This window comes from Oculina patagonica, chromosome 4, assembly GCF_052425735.1.
Source record: "Oculina patagonica isolate OP01 chromosome 4, crgOcupat, whole genome shotgun sequence".
Classification (NCBI taxonomy): Eukaryota; Metazoa; Cnidaria; class Anthozoa; order Scleractinia; family Oculinidae; genus Oculina; species Oculina patagonica.
Window position 1 is genome coordinate 61,089,911 of NC_135761.1, and position 22,065 is coordinate 61,111,975.

Here is a 22,065-nt window from a genome sequence, read left to right on the forward strand (position 1 = left end):
GTCTTTATCATTTTTATTTAGCATACTCATTAAAAGGGTGATCTTGTTGATGTTTTATGAAAGATAGAGTAGAGAGTTATATAAAAGAGGAATAAAAAAAGAGTAAACTGAAATAAGCTACCGTACACAACTGGTACATGTACTTCGGGTTGGGTGTATAAAAATTGTTCTCCGACTATCACTTGTGTCCACCTACATACAGAATAATGTGTTTTTGTGAACTTTTATCAGTTAGGACTCTTTGTGATGCCTGTCATGAAGTGCATGCGTCTCATTAGCATTATTTTGGTTACACTATAGCCTTCAAAGTCTGAAGTCAGACAACTGAAAGCTTTTGTTTAAATGATGGTCAGAGGTTGTTACTATCCATCCAAGCATTTTTCTCGGGTGAGCACTATGGGCTGTTAGTACCCTCCGCGGATAAACACTATTGTGTCACATGACCAATTTAAACCAATTAGAATCGGAGAATATTTAGTGGTGAGCGATAATCACTGATAAGAACATGATCACGTTTGTGTTGCTCGTTGAAGGGACATTTTTTATTAAATTATTTATTTACTGCAATCCTTTAGAGTTTCTACTAAAACAATAACAATAGACTACTTGCCCTTGTTTTCTATTCGCTCAAAGAAAACTTGGGCTCATTGTCTAAATAATAAATAGAATAGGTGTCCCATGAAGATTTTTTTTATCACATGATGACGCATTTGTGTCTCTCATGTCCAGGAAATTTTGTAGGTTTGCACTCGAAGCTTTCCAGTTGTTGGGCACTGAGAAATCCTTTGAAAATTCTCCCAGAATATGCGTTTACGACTGACTGGCTGAACGGTCGTGTGAAGACAGGTACTTCAGTTGTTTTGTTCCATTCATTTTTGTCGGGATCATAACATTCAACACTTGTTTCTGGTGACTTGCCTCTATTCACCACCAACATGCTCACAACATACAGCTTGTCATCGACAGACAAGAGCTTGGGCCGCCCCTCCCATTTTATGTGAAAGCATCTGATAAACTGCCACTCATTTGTTACATCAGTGTACACTTCACATTGATACGTTTCTGATGAAACCTTTTCACCCTCTTTTACAATTCTACCAGCAATGAAAATCTTTCCACTTGCCAGAGCACCAGAAAGATGATACTTTGGTTGTTGCATGTCGGCAACTTTGTCCCACTGGTTTTTATTAAGATCATACCTGTCGACTTCAGTGATGTACTTGCATGATGCACCCACCCTACTTCCACCAATAAAGTAAATATAATTATCTTTAGCTACAATGCAGAAACCATGTTTTCTATCCACATGATCAAATGGTGACACGTCTTCCCATAAGTTCAATTCGGGTTTGTACTTTACGATGAAGGAATCACGTTTTCTTTCAACATCATTCACATACCCCTCGAAATCTCTAAAGAATCCTTCGGACACTAATGAGTACAATTCACCTCCATTTGCAACAAATATTTCCCGCAATTTTCTGTTGTATTGTAGTGTCACCCAACAGTTGGAGTATAAATCATAGCTGACCAGTGTTGACTTTCTGAGGCTCCCCAAATGACTATAAAGTTTACCTCGCAAGTAGACAAATTCGACGTTCCCTATGTATTCATGAGGCATTTTATCTAACTTACACCACTTGTTCTCACGAGTAAAATAACATAAAATATCTTGATCATGCAAGTTCCAACGGTTTTCAAGGGTCAAGCTTATTGCACTAGTTGTAATTATAACAGGATTTTCAAGGGACTTTCTCGGTGTAACGGTTAGATTATTAAAATTTCTAGAGTCAATTAACCTCACTGCATCCTCCACAAGATCTAGACAGCCTTCATTCTATTTTACCAGATCATTCGTCACGACATCACTACATAGAATGTCACGCGATACACAAACAAGACGGACTTGACGAAATAACTCGCCGAAATATTTCTTTCGCTTGCCTTTGTCGTGATCAATCCACGCTAAAATGATCTTAAACACATCTTCCTCAGCGCTAACATCTATTTCATCACTTGAAATCCACATTTCAATTTCTTTACTCGACATGTTCAGAAAGCCTTCACGGTTCGCTTCGTAGACGGTGGTGAAATTTGCAAGAATGAATTTTTTCGTCCTGTTCAAAAGTTCTTCGCATTGATATCTTTGGGAAAAGTGGTAAGTTGAAATACAATGTGAAGTATTCAACTTGTGTTTGTCGAGTAAAACTCCCTCAGCAAGAGTTTTTAGCTCCTGAAGAAACAAATAATCGGCTATGGCGATCAAGTCTCGGGCACTGTCTTCATCCAATATTTGAACATGGCCGGTGTAAATAAACTCCAGTGTGGCTCCCATGGCAGACTTCGAAAACATCTCAAAAGAAATTTTTCCCTCTTTTGACTCCATCATGTCGCTGTTTAGCAGTTTTTCAAAGAAAGGGCTTGCCTGTGACAAGACTTGTCTGTGAGCTTTGAGTTCCTTGCAATCTTCGACCACCAAAACGATGTCCCATGGCTGATCGGGGGTTTGTTTTGGCATAAAGATTTCACTGACGGTTTCTTTACTTTGAATTATATTCCCATTCTCGAAACAATCAGCAGGGTGCAATGAGGCTGCCATGGATAGTCTGCGAAGTCCTAAATCGTTTTTCTTCAAACAAATCGACGGGGAGCGAAACCTGTATCAGAGCCTGCGTCCCCCCTGACCAGGACACGCAAGTAGATACTTCATATATGGCTTCCTACGCAGACGTTCTTTGGGCTCGTCACGCTAGGCCTAGACACAAATATCCCAAAAAATGCTCTAAAAATCTATCTGGAAATTCCCAGTTTTTTCCCTAAAAAAAATCCCTAAAACCCCAAAATTTTTTTAAAAATCCCTAAATATCCCAAAATTTTCTCAGCTCTCCCTTTAAAAGAAAATGGCATACACATTTTGTACGCTCTATAGCGCTTTTATTCAACAAAAGGCACTCAAATGGCTCAATTCCCTTGGAATGATGGGGTGCATTAGAAATAGGCAACACCGCTCAATTTTTCTTCCAAAACATCCAAAAATCCCCCCAAAATCCCATTTTTTCTAAAAATTCCCGAAATTTCTAAAAATCTCCTGATGCTCTAAAAATCCTAAAAAAAATCCTGCTTTTTTGTGTCTAGGCCTACGTCACGCGTTTCTCCCCGTTCGTGGGGGAGAAACGCGTGACGAGCCCAAAGAACGTCTGCGTAGGAGGCTACTTCATATGACACCGCGGCATCCTCTTCCCCAGGGCCACGCGTATTTTTTTAAATTACATGACGTAGTTTCGCCGACCACGTGACCAAAAGAAACGGAAGGCTCTGGGAACGAGAATGACACCGCGGCAGAACGTCTACGCATGCGCTGAATTTAGCACTTCCGGTCACCTTTCCAGTCACTCAACGGGCTTCACTCGCTACGCTTTCGGTTCAAGGTCAGTCGTGGCCCACGTTTTAGTTGTTTTCTTTGTGAATTGCAGTGTTTTAATCTGCTGTCTTGGATTACAAACTAAATATGACCGAAACAATACTCGATAGATTTAGAAAAGGTAAGTCGTGGATTCGTTAGGCTTTGATTCTGAATTTGAGCAGCAGATGAGCTTAAATAAGCTTAGGTTTATCACACAAGGCGAGAAGGCAGAGTTTTACTTGCCAGTTTTTCTTGATCGATTAACCTTGACTAAATTCATACTTTCCTATCCAGTAATTGGTTGCATGTTTGTGTATTTTTTAGCTTTAATTTTTTCAGTTCTACATTTATTTAACCTAACACTTCGGCCTAAAAAATGACAGCACGCAGTCGCTTCGTTTTTTTTCGTTCAGCAGAGGTATAAAAACTTTTAAAAGTTTTTTTTTTAAATAACACCCGGTAGTGAGGTCCGATTTTTAATTATTCGGTTTTTGGTTTAAAGCAAGTTTTTAAACTAGACTTTGATTCTGTTTTTCCTTTTAGATTGAGGAGAGATAACCGGTACGATAGTTTGAAAGTTTGGTTAATTGAACGCCATGTGCGAATCTGTAAGTTTCATGTTCGCGCGTGAGGCAGCCACACGGACTGGAAATGTGGAAAACATCCGCCAAATAGACGAATATTTGACCTTGTGAGGAGGATTAAGAAAATCAAATTGCCTTTGTCTTGAATGGAAATACAATTTAAACTTGTTTAGCTTCTCGGCTAACAGCTTTCAATCCAGCAAAAACTCCAGGTAGTCCGGGAGTATCGAAGACTCAATTCATTCATGTTGAACCAAGCAAACACTGAGCAAATGTTGTTTTCTTTCTTGTTTTGTGACTTTTTTCTCAGTGAAGGCAAGAATTATCGAAAGCCTAAACTTGAAAGTTCAGTGGTTCTTTATTTTGGTTTTATGTTGTTTTTCTTTCTCATTTGTCGCGCCTTAATTTGCGAGCAATTAAAGCGGGCAAAGTGATAGACACAGTCAAAACGAAAATGCCGCTGTCGACTGTCGAGCGCTTGCGACCTGTAAACTTCAAGCATCATTTTCAATGTTGGTGCAAGCAGGAAACCCTATGGTGCAAAAGTATGAAGCTACAAAAATAAATAAACTTTTGAATTAGACCATTATTTTCCCTAAGTTTCTTTGCTATTTCTTAAGTTTTGTGTTTAAACTTCGCGCGACGGGAATTTTGTATTTACGCGACTGAATTACATAGTCAACCGGAAATACAAAACTGACCGGATGTTAATTTTCCACTCATGCGCAGTGCGTTTTGCCGCGGTGTCACTTCATATATGGTTATTTTTAAAACGCACAGGATGTGGTTCCGGTTTGATTGCGCGCTTGCCCCCAGGGATTGTGAATGGATGAAATGAACAAAAATCGGTTTTACAGTGGAACCTCGATTTAACGAACCTCTATATAACGAAGTCATCGATATAACGTACGATATTTTTCGTCCCAGTAATAGCAGAAGTACATAATCTAGAAGTCCACATCTAGCATTGGGGCGCGTGCTATCGGATTTGCGTGTGTGCTATTTTTAGAACATCCTTGCGCGGGAGACGCGCGAGACGCGCGAGAAAATGCCGTGTGACCTTGCTAACAAACATTTCACTCAGAAAACAAATTAAAACTAAAAACAAATTCAAAAAAATACTCCAAATAAAGGGGAAGCATCAATCTAATTTTATGAGATCTGTGATGGAAAAACATCCAATGATAACCAGAGATGGAAAAAGTTGCTTTCCGTTTTAATACAGTGATAAACTCACAGGCAAATTATGCGCGCTCGAAGGGGGAACAAAAACCAAAGAAAACGAAACCTTTGGTAGAATAAAATATTTAGTTTTTGGTTAAAGAAAGTATGTTTCGCTTTGCTGAACGTCTTTACATCAACAAAATAATAGTCTTGCTCCTGAGCTACAAAAACAACCACGACTTGAAGCTCGTTTGGAATACTCGTTTTCTGAATTTCGATATTAAAACTGCTAACTGAAAATTGTTTGGGAATATTTTCGAAAAGCGAGCGATACAACAATTGAAAATACATTACTTTCATTGGCCATTATTTTTAACTCTAGCGTTTTGACAGTCGTGATTACTCTTAAATTTTGATTTTAATTTATAACCGTCTGACAGTGTTGAAATTTGAAGTTTGTAGGCAGGTGAAGAGGCAACCGGTCGCCGGTTTCCATTAGCGAGCTCCCAAAACAAACATGCGGAATATTTGTATTTTAACGAGAGAGTTATGAACATAAGTACCTTAAACTTTCATATGGAAAGTATAAAGTTTCGTCGCTATTTAAGCTTAATTACTCAACAACAAATAGAAAATTTATAATTTATTTATTTGCGGCGCCAACTAACTGTATACTTTGAGGTATATTGGAAAAGCATGAATGAAAACATGATCGTTCAGTGAATTCAACTCGCATTTTCATTTATTTATAAACAGGTACATTACCTTAAATAAAAGTTCTCAGATTTTATAATACTTCTCGAAAAGAACCTCCATTTTCCAAATCCGAAAGGCGGGCGGCATGCGTTTCTAAAATGCGGTACTCGGGCTTCCCTTGCAATTGTTTGAGTTCAGGTCTAGAAACATTGTGCTTTCACCGCTCTGCACGCATAAGGACTCCAAATTAAAGACACCTTTAGAACCACAGAAATAGTCACCACAATTTTTCTTTCTCTTGTGTAGCCGTCCTGTCCTTTTAGGCTTCGAAAAAGGGCTTGATCGTGAAGCAGAAAGTTGTTGTCACATGCATGGATCCCGGCTGGTGTTCGCACTTTCAGTGCACGGTATCTTACAGTCGTCGCGCTCGATTTTAACCACTTCAGGGACAGCCGGACTTTTCTACAATAGCAATAAACCTGTACCAAGATGTAAAAAGGCATCTCCAATATGTAATAGCCGTCTTTTTCTCTTGAGTTCCATTCATCTGAAGTGTCTTTACATTTTGAAATTGAGCCGGTCGAAGCAGTCAGTTTCTTTTACGCTCGCTGCCAACTCTACTCTGACTCCAAAACACAACACATTCTACTGGATGCTCCAATGTTTTTAGTGACTTCAATGCTGTAATCATGACAGAAGAGGAGACCAGTGAATCGTATCCGGTAGGTTTAAATCCTAACTAAATGCACATTTTGATAAACAACAACTTGAAGTAAGAAATTTCGTGGTGCCGTTCGCTTGTTTTCAGCAGTTAGGCTCTTCTTTCTCAACTTCAAAAATTTGTTCAACCAATCAAAGGCGCGCTGTAAAAAATACTTTTACGCGATTGGTTACTAGTTCGCGCCAAAAGCCGTCTACGTAATTTTCTCGCGCGTCTCGCGCGCGAGGCCTGTTCTAAAAATAGCACACACGCAAATCCGATAGCACAAGACCCATTACCAGAGATGTGGACTTCTAGATTATGTACTTCTGGTAATAGCAAAATATATGGAAAAGAACCTCGATATAACGAAACCTCGATATAGCGAACACATTTTGCCAGTCCCTTGGCCTTTCGTTATGTCGAGGTTCCACTGTAGCGGGCTTTCAGTCTTTTTTTTTTTTAATTTTTTTTTTTTTTTTTTTTTTTTTTTTTTTTTTTTTTTTTTTTTTTTTTTTTTTTTTTAAAAAAAATAGCTCAGAGGTCTCAATACTTGGTGCCGATTGACCAAAAGGATCGCGGCCTCTGGGACAGAATTGATCATCATCATCATTACACTTCTGTTACGGTAAGAAATTAACCGTTATTCGTAAAAAACCAAAATATTAACGGTTAACCGAAATTGCCACCTACGAGATTGGCGGAGGCTGGAGGTGGGGCGATGCGAGGCGCGGCAGCAGGCGTAGCCTGATTCTCAGACGGTCCAGCTCGATCACAATAGAGACATGACGAACACCGGAAGCCGCGCAAGGAAAGCCTGTGTCACCCAGGGTAGCTCGCTCGCGGCTATGCACTTTCTCATTCAATCAATTATTCCTTGTCCATGACTGTGTGACACGCGTCCTACATGCTACCGGAATCGGCAAGTCAATATCTTGTAAGGTTTGGACAAAAAAAGTGGCACACACAAACAATTTTTTTTTACAATTTTATTTGATACGATTTATCCAAAATAAACAATGAATGATAAAACAGAATTGACGCGTGCCGTCAGATTTCTTCGATCTGTTCTGATACAAAGCACACTTTTAACTATTAAAAGGTTGTAAAAAAATTGGTTGAACGCAAAAGAAATTGATGACGTAATATTCACTAAAAAAGGTAAAATGATATAAAAACAAGGCTAAGAAAGTTTTCGACATGTCATCATCAGGGAAGAAATCAATTCGCGATTTTGAATCAGCATAAGAAATAAACAGTTAAAAAAATAAACATTCGGTAGAACACTTCTTAAATGTCTTTCCTTATTATAGGAAATTAACGATACATATTATTAACGCGAATTTCAAAAATTCACGTTAATTTTATTAAATAAATGTAAACACGTTTACTATAAGCATTTAACCATGCAGAACTTTTCTTAAATTCGCGTTAATTTTATTACGCGTAAATTTTGTTCGGGTTGCTAAAATGCTTTGCTATATTCCTATAATAAGGAATGCATGTACAACATTATCTATAAAGTTAGCTAACTGAACGGATCTCCCATTTTGGTGTTATTGTGGACGCAAAGTTTTACTCAGTATTTTGGGTGGTTTCTTCTCGATCTTTTTTCACGGTGCAAGGTTAGTTTGTTACACTGTACTGGTGATGTACAGCCTGTGCGCAAGTCTAATTTGACAAGCGTGCGAAGACGGCGTTAAGAGACCGCGGGTTCAGCCCAGGACGGTGCTACATCTGGAAGACAGCCTTGAACAGGGTTGGGAGCTTGGTTATATCATGTCGCTGCTTCTCTGTTCAGCCTTTCTCGTCTCCAGTGCTGTCCGGTTGCGTCTCTTGGTGGACGTGGAGACGTCATTCAAGGAAGGAGTAGCTCTGGGGCCGACTATGATCACCAGCATGTTGGTGTTTTGCCAGCACACAGCCTTGACTTGCAGCAAGAAAAGGTAAAAACTTCTACGGCTTCAGTGAGACTCATAAGCCATCGCCTTGCCTGATTTCGCTCCAGGCACAAGCGAGATGAATTTGGCGTATTCAATTGTTTATCGAGGCAAGAATGCTGACCCTTTTCACAACTATCAACTATCCCTGCAATTTGTCCAACGCATCTACAAATTCCAGCTCATCAAACAGGTTTTCCAGTCTAAAGGCTTTGCTAATTGACGAGTAGAAGAACTCTGGACTCTGCAATCAGAAAAAAGTGCATAGAGCTTTCAGTCATCAGAAAAATTCACTATGCAGTCGAACCCCTATAAAGCGGCCACCCATTTGCCGTAAGCCATTTTAATATGCCGGAAGAATTATTCTTAAATATTCTCAAAATAAGGTTTGAAATAAAACAAATTTTCCGCCAAGATGTTATACCGTTAAATAAGAATGCAATTGCTTTTCTAGAATAATTTGAGCACCCCTCCCGCAAACTATATCTTAATTTTTTAAACGGCAATACTATTTTCTATCTGCGATAGAAGGCCATTTAAAAATCAAAATCAAAATTCATAAAAACCCGTCAAGTTCTACAGATACAACTGTTCTCCTTGTAAATGGGTTATCTGGCAATTCAGCGAGATATGAAAAAAGACTTACTTATACTGCATTGCTTTTTCATGTCTTGCTACAAAAGGCAGTGCAAATCGTGCAAATGCTTCGAACGCGGACGGATTTCTGCCGCGGCGGAAATTTTCTGCGTTGAAATGTGGTTCTGTTCTAAACCATCAAATCGTGGCGAAAGCTATTTTCCAACCGCGATAATAAAAGATTATTTATAAACTACAAACGCTCCTGAAAAAAATATATTCTACCTCCTTTCTGAGATCTTGCAGTCGCAACAACATCCGTCCATCAAGTCTTTCAACAGCTTTGCGATCCAGCCTGTTAAAATGTGTGAAAAGTTGAGACAGGAAGTTACAAGGCAGAGTAAAAAAGGTTTCAAATTTCAAATATGTTTCAAATATCAGTTGTTTATTGCGAGAACCGACAGAGAAAACATATATAAACATTGAGAAGTCCTGTCATCTGCTACAGACCTGCCTTCCAATCCCACATCCTTCAGCCAAGTTTTGACATCACTGCGTGTCCATGATCTGATGGAGGACTGGGGCGAGGCATCAACAACATCAACAACTTCAGCTGCAAAAGCAATTCAGTCGACACCACAATAGAGTGACAATAAGCTGAAACTTACACTTCGAAATCGATTCAAAAGGCCGTAATTTATCATAAAAAGCAACTAGCACGACCCTTAAAAATCTTGGGATGATTCTGAGCATTTTGTTTTCGACGAAGGGTTTATAAATGTCAGTTAAAAACGTCAGATCTGAAGTCTGGTGCCAAAACGTTTATGTGAAATAACGTTTGATTTGCATGAAAACTATGATGACTATGTGAGCAAAATTGCTATGAAGAATTTATCAAACCATTCTAAAACGAAGTAAAAAGGAACTCAGCAATCAGGCTTAGTGTTTTACTTGTCTCGAGATGCAACACTTCTTCTTTAGAACTTTTTTTTCTTAAAACATTAGAAACTTCTTTTGCCTGCTCACTTTTTGACCAAATATATTAAAATATCGGTAACTCCTTTTTCTGTTAAAAAGTGTTTGGTATGTCTGTGACACTTCATACCTTGAACAGTAGTTTCCTGAGCTGTGATTTTCCCTCTGTTTCCCAGTTCTTTTACAAGCTTGTCCGCGTTCGAGTCCAGTTTATGTTTTTCACTGAAGTCAATCCAGAATTTAGAACCCACTATAAAGCCAAGCCATCCGTCAGGTCTGTATTTACTGTCCATCATCAGTGGAATGACGTCTTTGTGTAGCTGGTAAGTGTACTCTGCCTCTAAATTAGTTCAATTAACAAAATAAAAATAATTTTTCATTAAACTAGTTTAACAGACCTCATCTTTCCCTTACCAAAAATGCTTTCTTCCATAAACACTGCTCTTGCGGAGTTTTCCCGCCATTGCGACACACACGCCAACCAGGTCCATTGTGATTGGACAACTTTAGAGAGAACTTGCTTCCTGATTGGCTAACCAAGTTTGGCTATTTTGGCGTTACATATGGTTTGGTAAAGAACATTCCTCTTTTTGATGTGCTGTTTATCATTTAGCTTTCGTCAATGAACCTTTTGGGGATTTTAATCTCAGTTTTAATAGTTTATTTGTCTGAAGGCCTTCCAAGTCGATGCACAAAGATGAAAAAAAAAGAGGTTTGTTGCCAGAAACTGATGTTGTAATTCTCTTCTCATACACCTTTACGCCGTAAGCCGGAAGTAACATGAAAGCGAGGCCTAAGGGCCACCAAATTTCCCGCGAACTTCGAAAGAGTAAACATGGAGGCCGAAAACGTTTCGAATAGCAATTTAGAGTTGGAAAAATTAAAGCCACAACATATCCCTGGCGCTCTTATAGAATGTTAAAGTGAGATTGGAAAATGGACTGTCGATAAACTTAAGTTTTGGTTAAAATGCAGACGGCTAAACCAGCAAGGAAATAAAAAACAGCTAGTATAAAAGTAAGTACTCGGCGATATATATGCAACTGCCGGTGTGTGTGCGAAAAAATTTTATTGTTGCCTTTGAATGTACTCAATTTTAAAATTACATTTTTATATCGAGTTCATACAAGAGAGATCGCAAATATGAAATTAAACTAATTGTCCACGGAGGCAGTGCGGATAAAATTAAATCGGCATCTTGTGATCGTCAGTGCCCGGCATATAAAAGCGAATGTTGTTGTCACGTTATGGCAGTTATTTAGAATCTCTAAGACATGTATGACAAGGAAAGGAGAATTAAAAGAGTCTGACACTAAAATGTGTACCTCAAAACCGCAACAATGGGGCAACGGAGGGAAAAGAAATGTCAACTTTTTCCCGGTAATGACCACCTGAGTGATGTAAACCCGGTGAACATAATCTTATCCAAACAATTTCAAATGTGGCTGAAGGTCAGTTAGTCAACCATTCAGAATCTACTGACAATCAACCAAGGCAGTTGAATGAAAATAATACACTTGATGAGCCACAGCGCCTCAACAACAGTTCCCCTGGCCTACCTTTAACTACATTTCCGCCACTACCAACCAAATTTTCTGAGGAAACTGTAGACTTAAAGTCTATTTCATAATAATCCTGCTATCTTGAACAAGATTCAAGTATCTCTTCAAGCAGCACAGGAGCTTCATGCTAAGACAACTGGTCAAGTAAAATCTATGGCACAAGGAGGGAAAATATTGCATCAGAGCCTCAAGTTTTGGTGAAATTATGAAAAGAAAAAGTGAACCAACACCTGAATTTATCAAAGCAATCTGTGACCCAGTTGATATCAGCAACTTGTCCCGGCAGAGAAAATGAGGGCAAAGTTGCAGATATGTATGTTAAAAGAAATGCATGAAGAAGGGAACACTGGACTGAGAGTGGCAGAAGTTGGCCTGTGTGTCAACCCATCCCTACCTCATTTAGGGGCATCTCTAGGCCGTGTTGGTTTTGATCCCATGTCAAATGACAAGTTTGGAGGACTAGAGATAAAGACTAACCCAAAGGCAGGCTCCATTTTTTTTTGCTTCAAAAGATGGGCAAATTACACTCAACACTAAGTGCATGCATATTATTAACTGCCTATCTGTTCTCTCGTGGATTGATTTTGTGGCACATTCAGGTATAGAAGACATATTCAAGCAACGGGTTTTTCCTGACAAGGATTGTGGTCGTCCAAAACTATGGTGCCCAAACTGAACTCATTCTTTTTCAATCATATTCTGAACTTTTTCTTGTTAAATAAGTCCACAACACAATTTAAGAATGAAATAACAGCAAGAAACTTGCAATACTGAAATCACTGGGCAGACAGTACAGAATTCACTTATACTATACTTCACTTGATCTGTGCATTCACAATGCATGCCTGTGCCATATCGTTACACATTTCAATTACATTAAATTTTTTCATATATATGTATATATAAAGTAACAAATATCAGGCCACCTTTATGATAAATATAATTCAATGTCGATCCATATTACACTGTAAGAATTGGATTTTGAAAATTCACGACTAATGATGTAACAGTCTATAACTGATTAATGCAGCCATGCATTGTCATACTTGATCAAATATGGCTTTCTAAAGCACGCTTAAAACAAAATAGTGACACCAGGTAAGGTTTGAAGTTTTATTAAAGCTTTTCAATGATAATAAGAGATTTTTTTCTGAACTTTATTTCAAATCCATTCAATCTCTTATACTGCTCATAGTACATCCATACAAACTCTCATAGTACGCTTTGTTTACCTGTGATTTCTCCTCTCTTGTTTCGAATCGCATTGCCCTCTCGATCTCGAGACTTGATGTCTTGGTCCACTGAAACCGTGATGGAATAGCAGATGGCAAAAGATCTTTCCTTTTCTCAGTTAAACTGCGCTTGTAGTCCGTAGCAATTGCAACAAAGGGTTCTGAGCAGCAAAACAAAGAAGTATTCTACTTGAACTTGCCGTCCGATCGTTTCATTTTCACTGCCCATTTACATTCTACGGTGATCATCTTTCGGAAATGCATGAAACGTGAGGTCTTTTTCTGTTATCCGACCGATTATTACACAGTGCTGCCGCACAGCATTTAAACCGTCCACAGTAGTTGGCAGAGCGTCCGCCATCTTTATTTTGGTGGCCCTTAGGCCTCGCTTTCATGTTACTTCCGGCTTACGGCGTAAACGTGTGTATCCCTTCAACCTCGATATAACGAAGGGCCAAGGGACTGGCAAAATATGTACGCTATATTATTATATACCGAGGGGTTTTCTATCTATTGTACTATTTGGGGGCGAACAACATCGCTCGTTACACCGAGGACTTTGTTATAGAGGTTCGTTAAAAATAGGTTCCAATGTATCATCACAAGACTTACTACAATAACTGTAGTTTACATAATTAGATTATTACCTGACCGGCAGTTGGGACTCTCTTTGTATTTCTGAGACACACAGACCAACACGACGCTTGCATTCTCCACAGCCCTGGCCATGCTCTCCAATGTAGAGCCGCCCATCTCATCAATGTCCATCCAAACCTTGTAGCCGTCTGCCTGTAGCTTGTTTTTCAACTGAATCACGTGTCTTTGTACATCCCATTGGTAACTTATCATCACGTGCTTGGTGTCTAAAATGAAGAAACGGAAAGATGCAAGCTACAACTTTACTTCCCCCAAACAACCCCCAGTGAGTGGCAGGGAGGAGGACGGATCCAGATTTTTTGAGAACGGGTTGGAGGGGGGTGGGTGGATGTTAGCAAATATATTTCTTTTATTATAGCTACAATTCAACAGTTTTTACTCATCACCCTGTACCATTGTCCTTATTTTCTATTTGTAATAAATGTATTTAAATTCATCTTTTAGGTGTCTCTAGGGTCACTTTGGCTCTGCCCTTGGATAGCATAGGTTTAGAATCGCTTAATAACATTTACCCCCCTGGATAGTGATTTATCCAGTGGATAGTGGTATCCACCTTTTGAGCAACTGGGGCAAGTAGGGTACGTTTTTACAAGCACTCATGAGGCTTAATGGCTTGCCAGCTCTAAACCCCAGTTTCTGTAGCATGAATGGGCCACATGTAAAAGTATTGCTCACTCACCATGGACGGGATGGTAATCCATTACAGGTCACCCCTAGCCCCTCCCCCCAGCATTCTATCAGGTTGTCCAAACAGTTTACAACTACTCACTTATACTCCGGGGTGGAGAGTGGCATTGTCATATAAAAATAATAAAGTGTCATGCACAAGACAACAACATAATGACCCTGCCCAGAGGTGGTGAACCCAGACTGCTTGATCTGGAGTCCTATATATGCACTATTTAGGTTTTTCCTAAAATATGACATTAGTATCTTTATGGAAATTTTTGAGTGAACTTTTAGAAGCCTTTCCTTGAGTTCAGTATGAGAAAGAGTTGTCTTTTTAAAAAAACGCAGGCTAATTAAGTCTCATACATGTATCTTGTACCTGTTGCTTGTTGTTCTGTAACTGACTGTTGTTTCTCCTCTGCATGTTTCTCTTTGCCTTCGCATTCCCATAATACTCCAGCAGCAGCTCGCTTTATCTCGCTGTTCTCCACTGTCAGAAGGTTTTTCAGTTCAGCAATAGCAGATTCATTGTTCTTGATTTCTTTTCCGTTTTCCTTGTCAAAAGCCAAGGTCCACAGTGTGTTACATGCATTTAATTTTTCCTCATTGTCTTGAGCACTTTGAAGCATTTTTACAAGGATTGGAATAGCTCCACACTGAGCAATCTGAGGAAAGAATTACATGAAAATAATATCAGGTTTATAAAACTTCCATTAAGCCAGGACATTCACTTTTAATTCCTTTGCACAAACTAGTACAGATTGCAGTTTTGGAAGCCACATTTGCCTTGACAATTGAGGTTTTAATTCCAAACATTCTTAGCTTGGCATTTCATTGTTACATCATATGGTTAAAACAGAATTTAAAATCGACAGCAGTCCTTACCGTTTTCTTGTTCTTATCATTGACTGCAATTTGTGTCAGGCCTTCGGCAAGTTCTGCAGCAGAGAAACCTATGTATCTGCGGTTTGAAACTTTCAGCGACCTTTCCAGCAAGCTGGTAAGAAACTTAATTGGACCTGAAATACAAGACTAAAGATCTTAAGAAAGGTCAGAAATAAAAACTACAGTTTACTCCCTCTACAGCATACACCCTCAGGACCAAACCAAGCGGTCCCCTTAAAAATGGAGCTACCTTTAGGTTAGTCTTCACAAGCCACAGAAGTGGCTACTTTTTGTAGCTGGAGAAAGGACTATCTATTGGAAATTAAATATGAATAAAATGGTATCTTCATTTATTTATGAAGAAGTCACTAAAAAAAGAACTTTAAAACTAAACTTTCGCTTTATGATGTTGAGTGCATTTGTAACTGCAGTAGGCGGCAGTGAGTCTTCTTAGTTCTGTGCTCATTTTTAATGCTATATTCTGAACCAACTAGAAGATGGTTTTTCATCCTATAAGAAAATAATGCACTGTTGAGGTCTAGCAAAGCAGCTGAATACCCTGGCCTAATGGCTTGAGCATCCACTAGCAGCTTTTCTAGACCTCAAGGGTGCATTATTTTCTTTTAGTAGAAACTCAGCTGTGTTCTATTGGAAATCTGCGAATCTGATTGGTTCTCCCACTGATTTCTATTCGCCGATAGAAAACAGTCGCGCGCTCGCGTAGCTCTTTAAGCGGTAAATTTTCTTGATTTTTGTCTTCAAAGTGCACAATATTGTAGGTCTTGGACTGCAATCCTTTAGAGTTTCTACTAAAACAATTAGACTACTCGCCCTCGTTTTCTATGAGCGATAGTCAACTCGGCTGCGCCTCGTTGACTATTTGCTCATAGAAAACTCGGGCTCGTAGTCTAATTGTTAAATAGAACAGGGTTGTCCTAAAACCCGGAATGCCGGAAACCCGGAATGCCGGAAACCCGGAATGCCGGAATGCCGGAAATCCGGATAAGAAAGCCCGGAATCCTAAAACCCGGAATGACCTTTTCTGTGTACGCCTAATAAAATACTTGGAAATATCTTTTTTCTGGGGGATGGGGGGGGGGGGGGGGATTTGGAAGTTCGTTACGAGTTTCCAATTACGTTGCGAGTTAGCGAATCAAATTGTCAATTTCGATACATATACAAAGCTTATAACCGGAATTCTACGGTATTCCAGCGATTATTGCGGCTCAAGTTGCACAATATTTGTTTGACGAACAAGCAGGACGGCAATAACAACCTTCTGATCAATGTTCTGACTGATAGTGAGTAGAAGCATTACATTCATATACCGTCATGAACATGTCCTTTCGAAAATGGGTATCAATCAAACGCTGTCGATATATATTCGTCGCTTGATGATGGAAGCGATAATTCAGTTGAAGTGTCAGACAACGTTTCGCACCAGCGATCACGCAAGTAATTTGACGATAAATGAATTTTATGCAGGCAGAAATTTGGTCAAATTTTCCTTTTTTGTAAAAAAATATATATTTTTTACGCTTTGTGCGAGGTATAATCTTTCCAAGTCTTTTGCGTTTGTAAGCCGGATGAAACTGGATACACGGTTTACCCATCAGGATCTTTACATAAAGTTGATTTTAATCGAAGCCGAAGCGAGGCGACAGGGAAGACATATTTGTCACGCTAACATGTTTATGGCTCGCTGAACATTAATTTAAAGTTTGTGAGCCTTTTATATTTTTTTATGGCTTTTTCTCAACGATTAAGCATAGCAAAGCCCTTGTTGATAACATAACTACAGAAGGTTTTAATCTGCACAAGTTAACACAATGTAAGGTTTTTACTGACGTCGACTAATGTTTTGCAACTTGAGCCGCAATAATCGCTGGAATATTCCCGCCGTAACTTGTTTCCTTTAAAATCATTGAGTTCAGATATCGCCATGACTTTGAAACAACATGTTTTGTTTCTCCTCAACATTGTAGCTAAATTGCGAAGTTCAGTCGGGCCGAAGTTGGGAACTTTGTATCGAAATTGACAATTTGATTTGCTAACTCGCAACGTAATTGGAAACTCGTAACAAACTTCCAAATCCTCCCCCCCCCCCCCCAAATAAAAGAAAAAAAAAAGATATTTCCAAGTATTTTATTGAAAAAGGCGTACACAAAAAAGGTCATTCCGGGTTTTAGGATTCCGGGCTTTCTTATCCGGATTTCCGGCATTCCGGCATTCCGGGTTTCCGGCATTCCGGGTTTTAGGACAACCCAATAGAACATGGAAAACCATCTTTTTGTGGGTAATTGATCATATTATATAACCTATGCTCTTATTGGTTGTTTAGTTGTTTTGCATGATGCTATATGATGTTTAATCACTGCATGCATGCATTTTTATTTTTAAAAGGTAAATAACTTAATTTGGTTGGAGTTACCAGGAGGTTTCAGAAATCAGGATTCCACAGTCAGTAATAATGATGAGAATTACCTTCATCAGCCATAATCAAATGATTGTTCTCTTCATCAATTAAGTAGGCCAAAACAAGCAGGCTCTTGGCACTGAAAAGCATGACTTCTGCTTTGAGGAGTGGAATGAGAACACTCACTGCCTGGCAAGCTGCAAAGTTTGACCTTGTTGCCACACGCTTTGACAGGTTGTGAAGCGTTCCCATGGTCCTAGACAACATTTTGCCTCGTACTGTGTAACTGTTAGTATTCTGTTCATTATAAAAGAAGTGCAGGGTATTAATACAGAGGCTGAATGACCTACCCCAGATGTTAAACGGTTGTATTTATACCCTTTGCTAGGCTTTCAGTAGATGGGGGGCTGGAGTGATATATAGCGAGGCAAGCAAGGGAAAAACGATGGAAACTAAGGCAAGAAAGTCCCCCTTACGTCCCCTTGCTGGCCCTGCATTTTTCACATGCCCAAAACTACTGAGAGCCTGGAACAGACTAGGGTATTAAAAGAGAGGGTAGCAAAGGGTTTATGCGTGACACGTGAAAAGGGCAAAAATTGGATCGTGACATGTGAAAATAGGACAAAACTTGGATCGTCAGACGTGTGAAAATAGGACAAAACTTGGACCGTGACGCGTGAAAATAGCCAGAAAAGACAATCGATTCGTGAATTCTGCCGTTTCAAGTTTTAACCTGAATTTGGTTAAAATTTGTGTGTGGAACGGGATCACGACCCCCCCCCCCCCCCCTTTGCCACCCTCAAAACAGATGAGTAAACATAGAGTTTGTTTCAATCCCTCATCAGTGGTGACAAAGAAATAAGTGGGAAGAGGCCTTGAAAAAATGAAAAATTGACCAGTCCTGGGGCCTGTTTCTTGAAAGTCCCAGAAACGGCCAGCAAGGCCATTATTAAATATCTGTATGCTAGAAACGGAAAAGTGTATAGGCCCGAAACTTTACGTAGGGAAAAGTTCTTCCGTTCATATTAAAAAGATGAATAAAACTGCTCTGTACTCATCAGGGTTTGGGATTTTGCTATTGCTTTCCGGGTGCGAAAACTTTTCGGGACCTTCAAGAAACAGGCCCTGGAGACAAAATAAAAAAATAAAATAAAATAATGAAAACCTGATTCCAAGTGAGTCCCACTCAAAGGATTGTTGGTTACAAAAGCTTTTTAAAGATACAAAAAGAAATTAAAAGGGGGGCCGTGGCCACCCTGGGCCCCTCCCCCCAAAAAAAAAATCTGCACGTGGACTTGTAGTGAGGTTATTTACATCAGTGTAAGTTGATACTGCATGCTACTCTTGTTGTAATTTTAAGCTAGTACACCTACCACAAATTTTTGATTGTGTGGAATCGTGTCCTGGAGTTCTTTAGTCATCTCAACAAAAAGTTGCACAAAACCAGCTTTGTTACAAGCCAAGCAAAATGGATCATGAGCATCGGTGAAATTTAAAAGTGCAGCTATTAACTGAGAGATGATATCTTGTGCCATTTTAAGAGCATCTTTCTTCAATTTGTCATCTTCTGACTCCTATTAACATGTAGTAAAAGAGCCAATGACTTTATATCAAGGAATATGTAGTTTAAGTTAACGTTAACAATCAATGACTGGCTTATTAAGTGATAGATATTAACTTTATTACACAGCCAATCATATTGCTCCATTGCTGTTCCAACATTTTCTTACTACTGGGCTGGGTATTGTGCTAAATGATCCTGTGCATGATTTACAAATGGCAATGGTTTACAAAAGTAAATAAATAAAACTAAATTTGCATGTAAAACCCTCTTGTACAAAGCTTTTATTGGCATACAAATTAACATTGTCTAGTGAGGCTGGGGGGGGGGGGTTCCTTGAAGACTGCCAAATTTAAAGAAATGTATGAAGTTTAAATCTCTTCTGTGCTGGTGGTATGGATACTGTATTTACTCAAATAAGCGCTGCGGCACTTATTAAATTTTTGGTGCCTCAAGGGCGGCGCTTATTTAAAATTTGGACGCCACAAAGAGTATAATCTTTTACAGTAATCAAAAATAGCATCTTTTGATCGTCAGTATTTGTCTCTTGCTGAAGAGAAGAGTGGCACTAGCTGTCCTGGCAAAGTTTGCGGCGTTAACAACATTTTCAGAACTACGTATAATAAGAATGTTGGATTAAAAACTAATTGGCGAACGGTAAAATAATCACTTTAAACTGCAAAGCATCACTTTTGATGGAAAAAAAGTCCAAGTTTGTTTTTGGGCGAACGGTAAAATAATCACTTCGAACTGCAAAGCATCACTTTTGATGGAAAAAAAGTCCAAGTTTGTTTTAGAGTTGCTCTCTAGTGCTGTTTTTTTAGTTAAAAGAAATTCCTTGTATATGGGCCGCATCGGGACTGCGGCGCTTATTAACTTTTTTTGTCCCAAATGCTTATTCAAGTAAATACGGTATTTAATTTTATGGAGCTACAGTCTTTAGGTAATTGTTTTCTGACCAAAAATCCTGATAGGTCTTTGGTTAAAATCCTGTTCCAATTATCTTTTCTGCTTTCTGCTCATATTTATAAAAATCATTTTCAGGCATAAATCTCATTTGATCCATACTGTTAAGACCTTGGGATGATGTTATCCTAGTATGTCCCGGCACCATGCTTGGTTAATAAGATGAATGTACACTTTTTGGTTATGACGACATTCAAACAGATAAACTGTACATTGATAAATATGTAAATTCAGCTGACAGGGGCATGGTACAAAGGTTTAAGTGTTGGCTTGACAGCAGTTAATGACATTTTCACTGTATAACATTATTTGACTTTACAGGCACACCAAATTTCATTTAATTTGTTTTATTAGAAAGTGGAGGGGGACAGGTGGGTGGGAGCCCAGGAGAAAAGGGGTGGGAAGCAGGAGAAGGGAGGGTGGGAAGCGGGATTCCAAAGGTGGTGGGAACCGGGAGAAAACGAGTAAAATTTTGCAACATTTTGTTATATTTTGCAATACATATGGGACAAAGAGGAGAGAACAGCTACGGAAAGAGGCGCGTGGTGGGAGTAAAAAGTACGGAAGCAGGAGTAAAAGTTGAGGAGGCGGGAGGTTCAGACCCCCTGACCCCTCTGTTAAAGTCAAAAAGCCAAGAACAGGGCCATTCCAAAAAAAAATTACCCCCCCCCCCGCCCGCTTGATGAATTTTCCTTTTAAGGGGTCTAAAATATGTCGGCACCTTTGATTCTTTCTGAGGGGGTAAGTGGAAAATGAGCAAAAAGTGGTATTTTTTCTGATGGTGTTAAGAAAAAATCAAGTTTTCTGAGGGGGGCATCCTGTCGGTACTTTGATCTTTTTTTCTTAGGGTGTAAATTTTGACTTACCTCATCAACAGGGGGGGGGGGGGGCGGTGGTGTGGATATAAAATTAAATGGCCCACACTGACCAGATGCAAGATTAAACTGCAAGATCAGAAAAGCCAAACAAGACAAGCTAACATTATGCATGTCCAATGATGCCTAATTACCTGGCCCCCAGTACTTGCTGACATCTCATTCACTCTCTCCTCTACATCTTTCGGTCTATCCCAGGTGGTTAGTTCTTGGTACTTTATTCTGCAGTCAACTATGATTTCATAAGCAAACTTGGGAATCCCCAAAGCTACAGCAAATTCTGTCAGCGCCGATCTATTCTTTGGACTCTTATCTTTGATGTAAACATGGTACAAGCCTTTTACAAGTTCGAATGCAGTCGGTGAAATCAGGTTGCCATTACTTCGAGCTTCTTTCAAAGCCTCATAATGATCCTTAACTGCCGTCAAAGTCGATACAAAGCCTGGATATTTTTCGCTGAAAATAGTTAGTAAAGAGGTCGGGTCGACGTTATCTTGAGCTTCTGTGTTTTGATCTTCAGTTGCGATTTTCTTTTCATTTGATAAATTTTCATGATTGTTGTTTATACTGACCGAATTTACCCTTGTAGCCTCAGCCATGTTAACCTGTGCAGTCGATTTGGAGCTTCCTGTACCCATCACTCAACAAGTAATGACAAGTTGACAAGCTTCCACCATTTTGGTTTGGTGCTTGGTAACCATGCATATGTAACAACAGCATGCCTCATGCTCACGCGACCAGAACGTTGAAAATAATGAAATTTTTTAAAGCCAAAACGGCCACGGGTCGTCTGACGCGACATTTTAATTTGCCCTTTCTGGCAGCAACGAAAAGCGATGGAACACGTTCATTATGTAGCACGATACAGATTTGGACACCAAACACTTAGAGGGTTAAGGTTTACCCAGTTACTCATCAGTTTGCGACCCTCGGGTGGAGATTTTGACCAAAAATTTTCCGAAGAGTCAAAACATATGGGTGCATAAATAAAATCACGCAACGCAGCAGTTTATAATACAAGATACAAGGATGATAAAGATTTCAAGTAGATCAGCAGTGATGAAGAAAAACAGTTAAGTCTATTTTCGAACGATCTTGCGTGACAGTGAACACGCACAGCTTCATTTCTCCCCTACACACATTCCCCCTCCCCTCCACTCCCCTCCTCGCGACCACCTTCCAAAAAAAAAAGCGGAAAAAAAAA

General features: G+C 39.3%; 1 protein-coding gene and 1 pseudogene across 1 annotated transcript; both read right to left on the reverse strand.

The window, feature by feature from the left end:
* Positions 1–36: 36 nt before the first annotated feature.
* On the reverse strand, positions 37–2,668 carry LOC144647746 (kelch-like protein 25; annotated as a pseudogene).
* A 5,383-nt stretch (positions 2,669–8,051) lies between these two features.
* LOC144647734 (uncharacterized) lies at positions 8,052–21,499 on the reverse strand. The gene is made up of 10 exons (XM_078507410.1): positions 20,996–21,499; positions 18,833–19,033; positions 17,528–17,756; positions 15,044–15,177; positions 14,538–14,823; positions 13,480–13,695; positions 10,169–10,378; positions 9,574–9,676; positions 9,349–9,418; positions 8,052–8,731 (listed from the first exon to the last, which is right to left on the reverse strand). Exons 1-10 carry the CDS (start codon positions 21,497–21,499, stop codon positions 8,630–8,632), a joined length of 2,055 nt encoding a protein of 684 aa, XP_078363536.1. The 3' UTR covers positions 8,052–8,629.
* Positions 21,500–22,065: the final 566 nt, after the last annotated feature.

Excerpts from the sequence above, each read along its gene's own strand:
- LOC144647734 (XM_078507410.1), bottom strand. The coding sequence starts at position 21,499 with ATGGGTACAGGAAGCTCCAAATCGACTGCACAGGTTAACATGGCTGAG. Across the intron at positions 13,696-14,537 it reads TACAGAACAACAAGCAACAG|ACACCAAGCACGTGATGATA; the intron begins GTACAAGATACA and ends TCTTCATTTTAG. Across the intron at positions 10,379-13,479 it reads GAGTCCCAACTGCCGGTCAG|AGGCAGAGTACACTTACCAG; the intron begins GTAATAATCTAA and ends GAACTAATTTAG.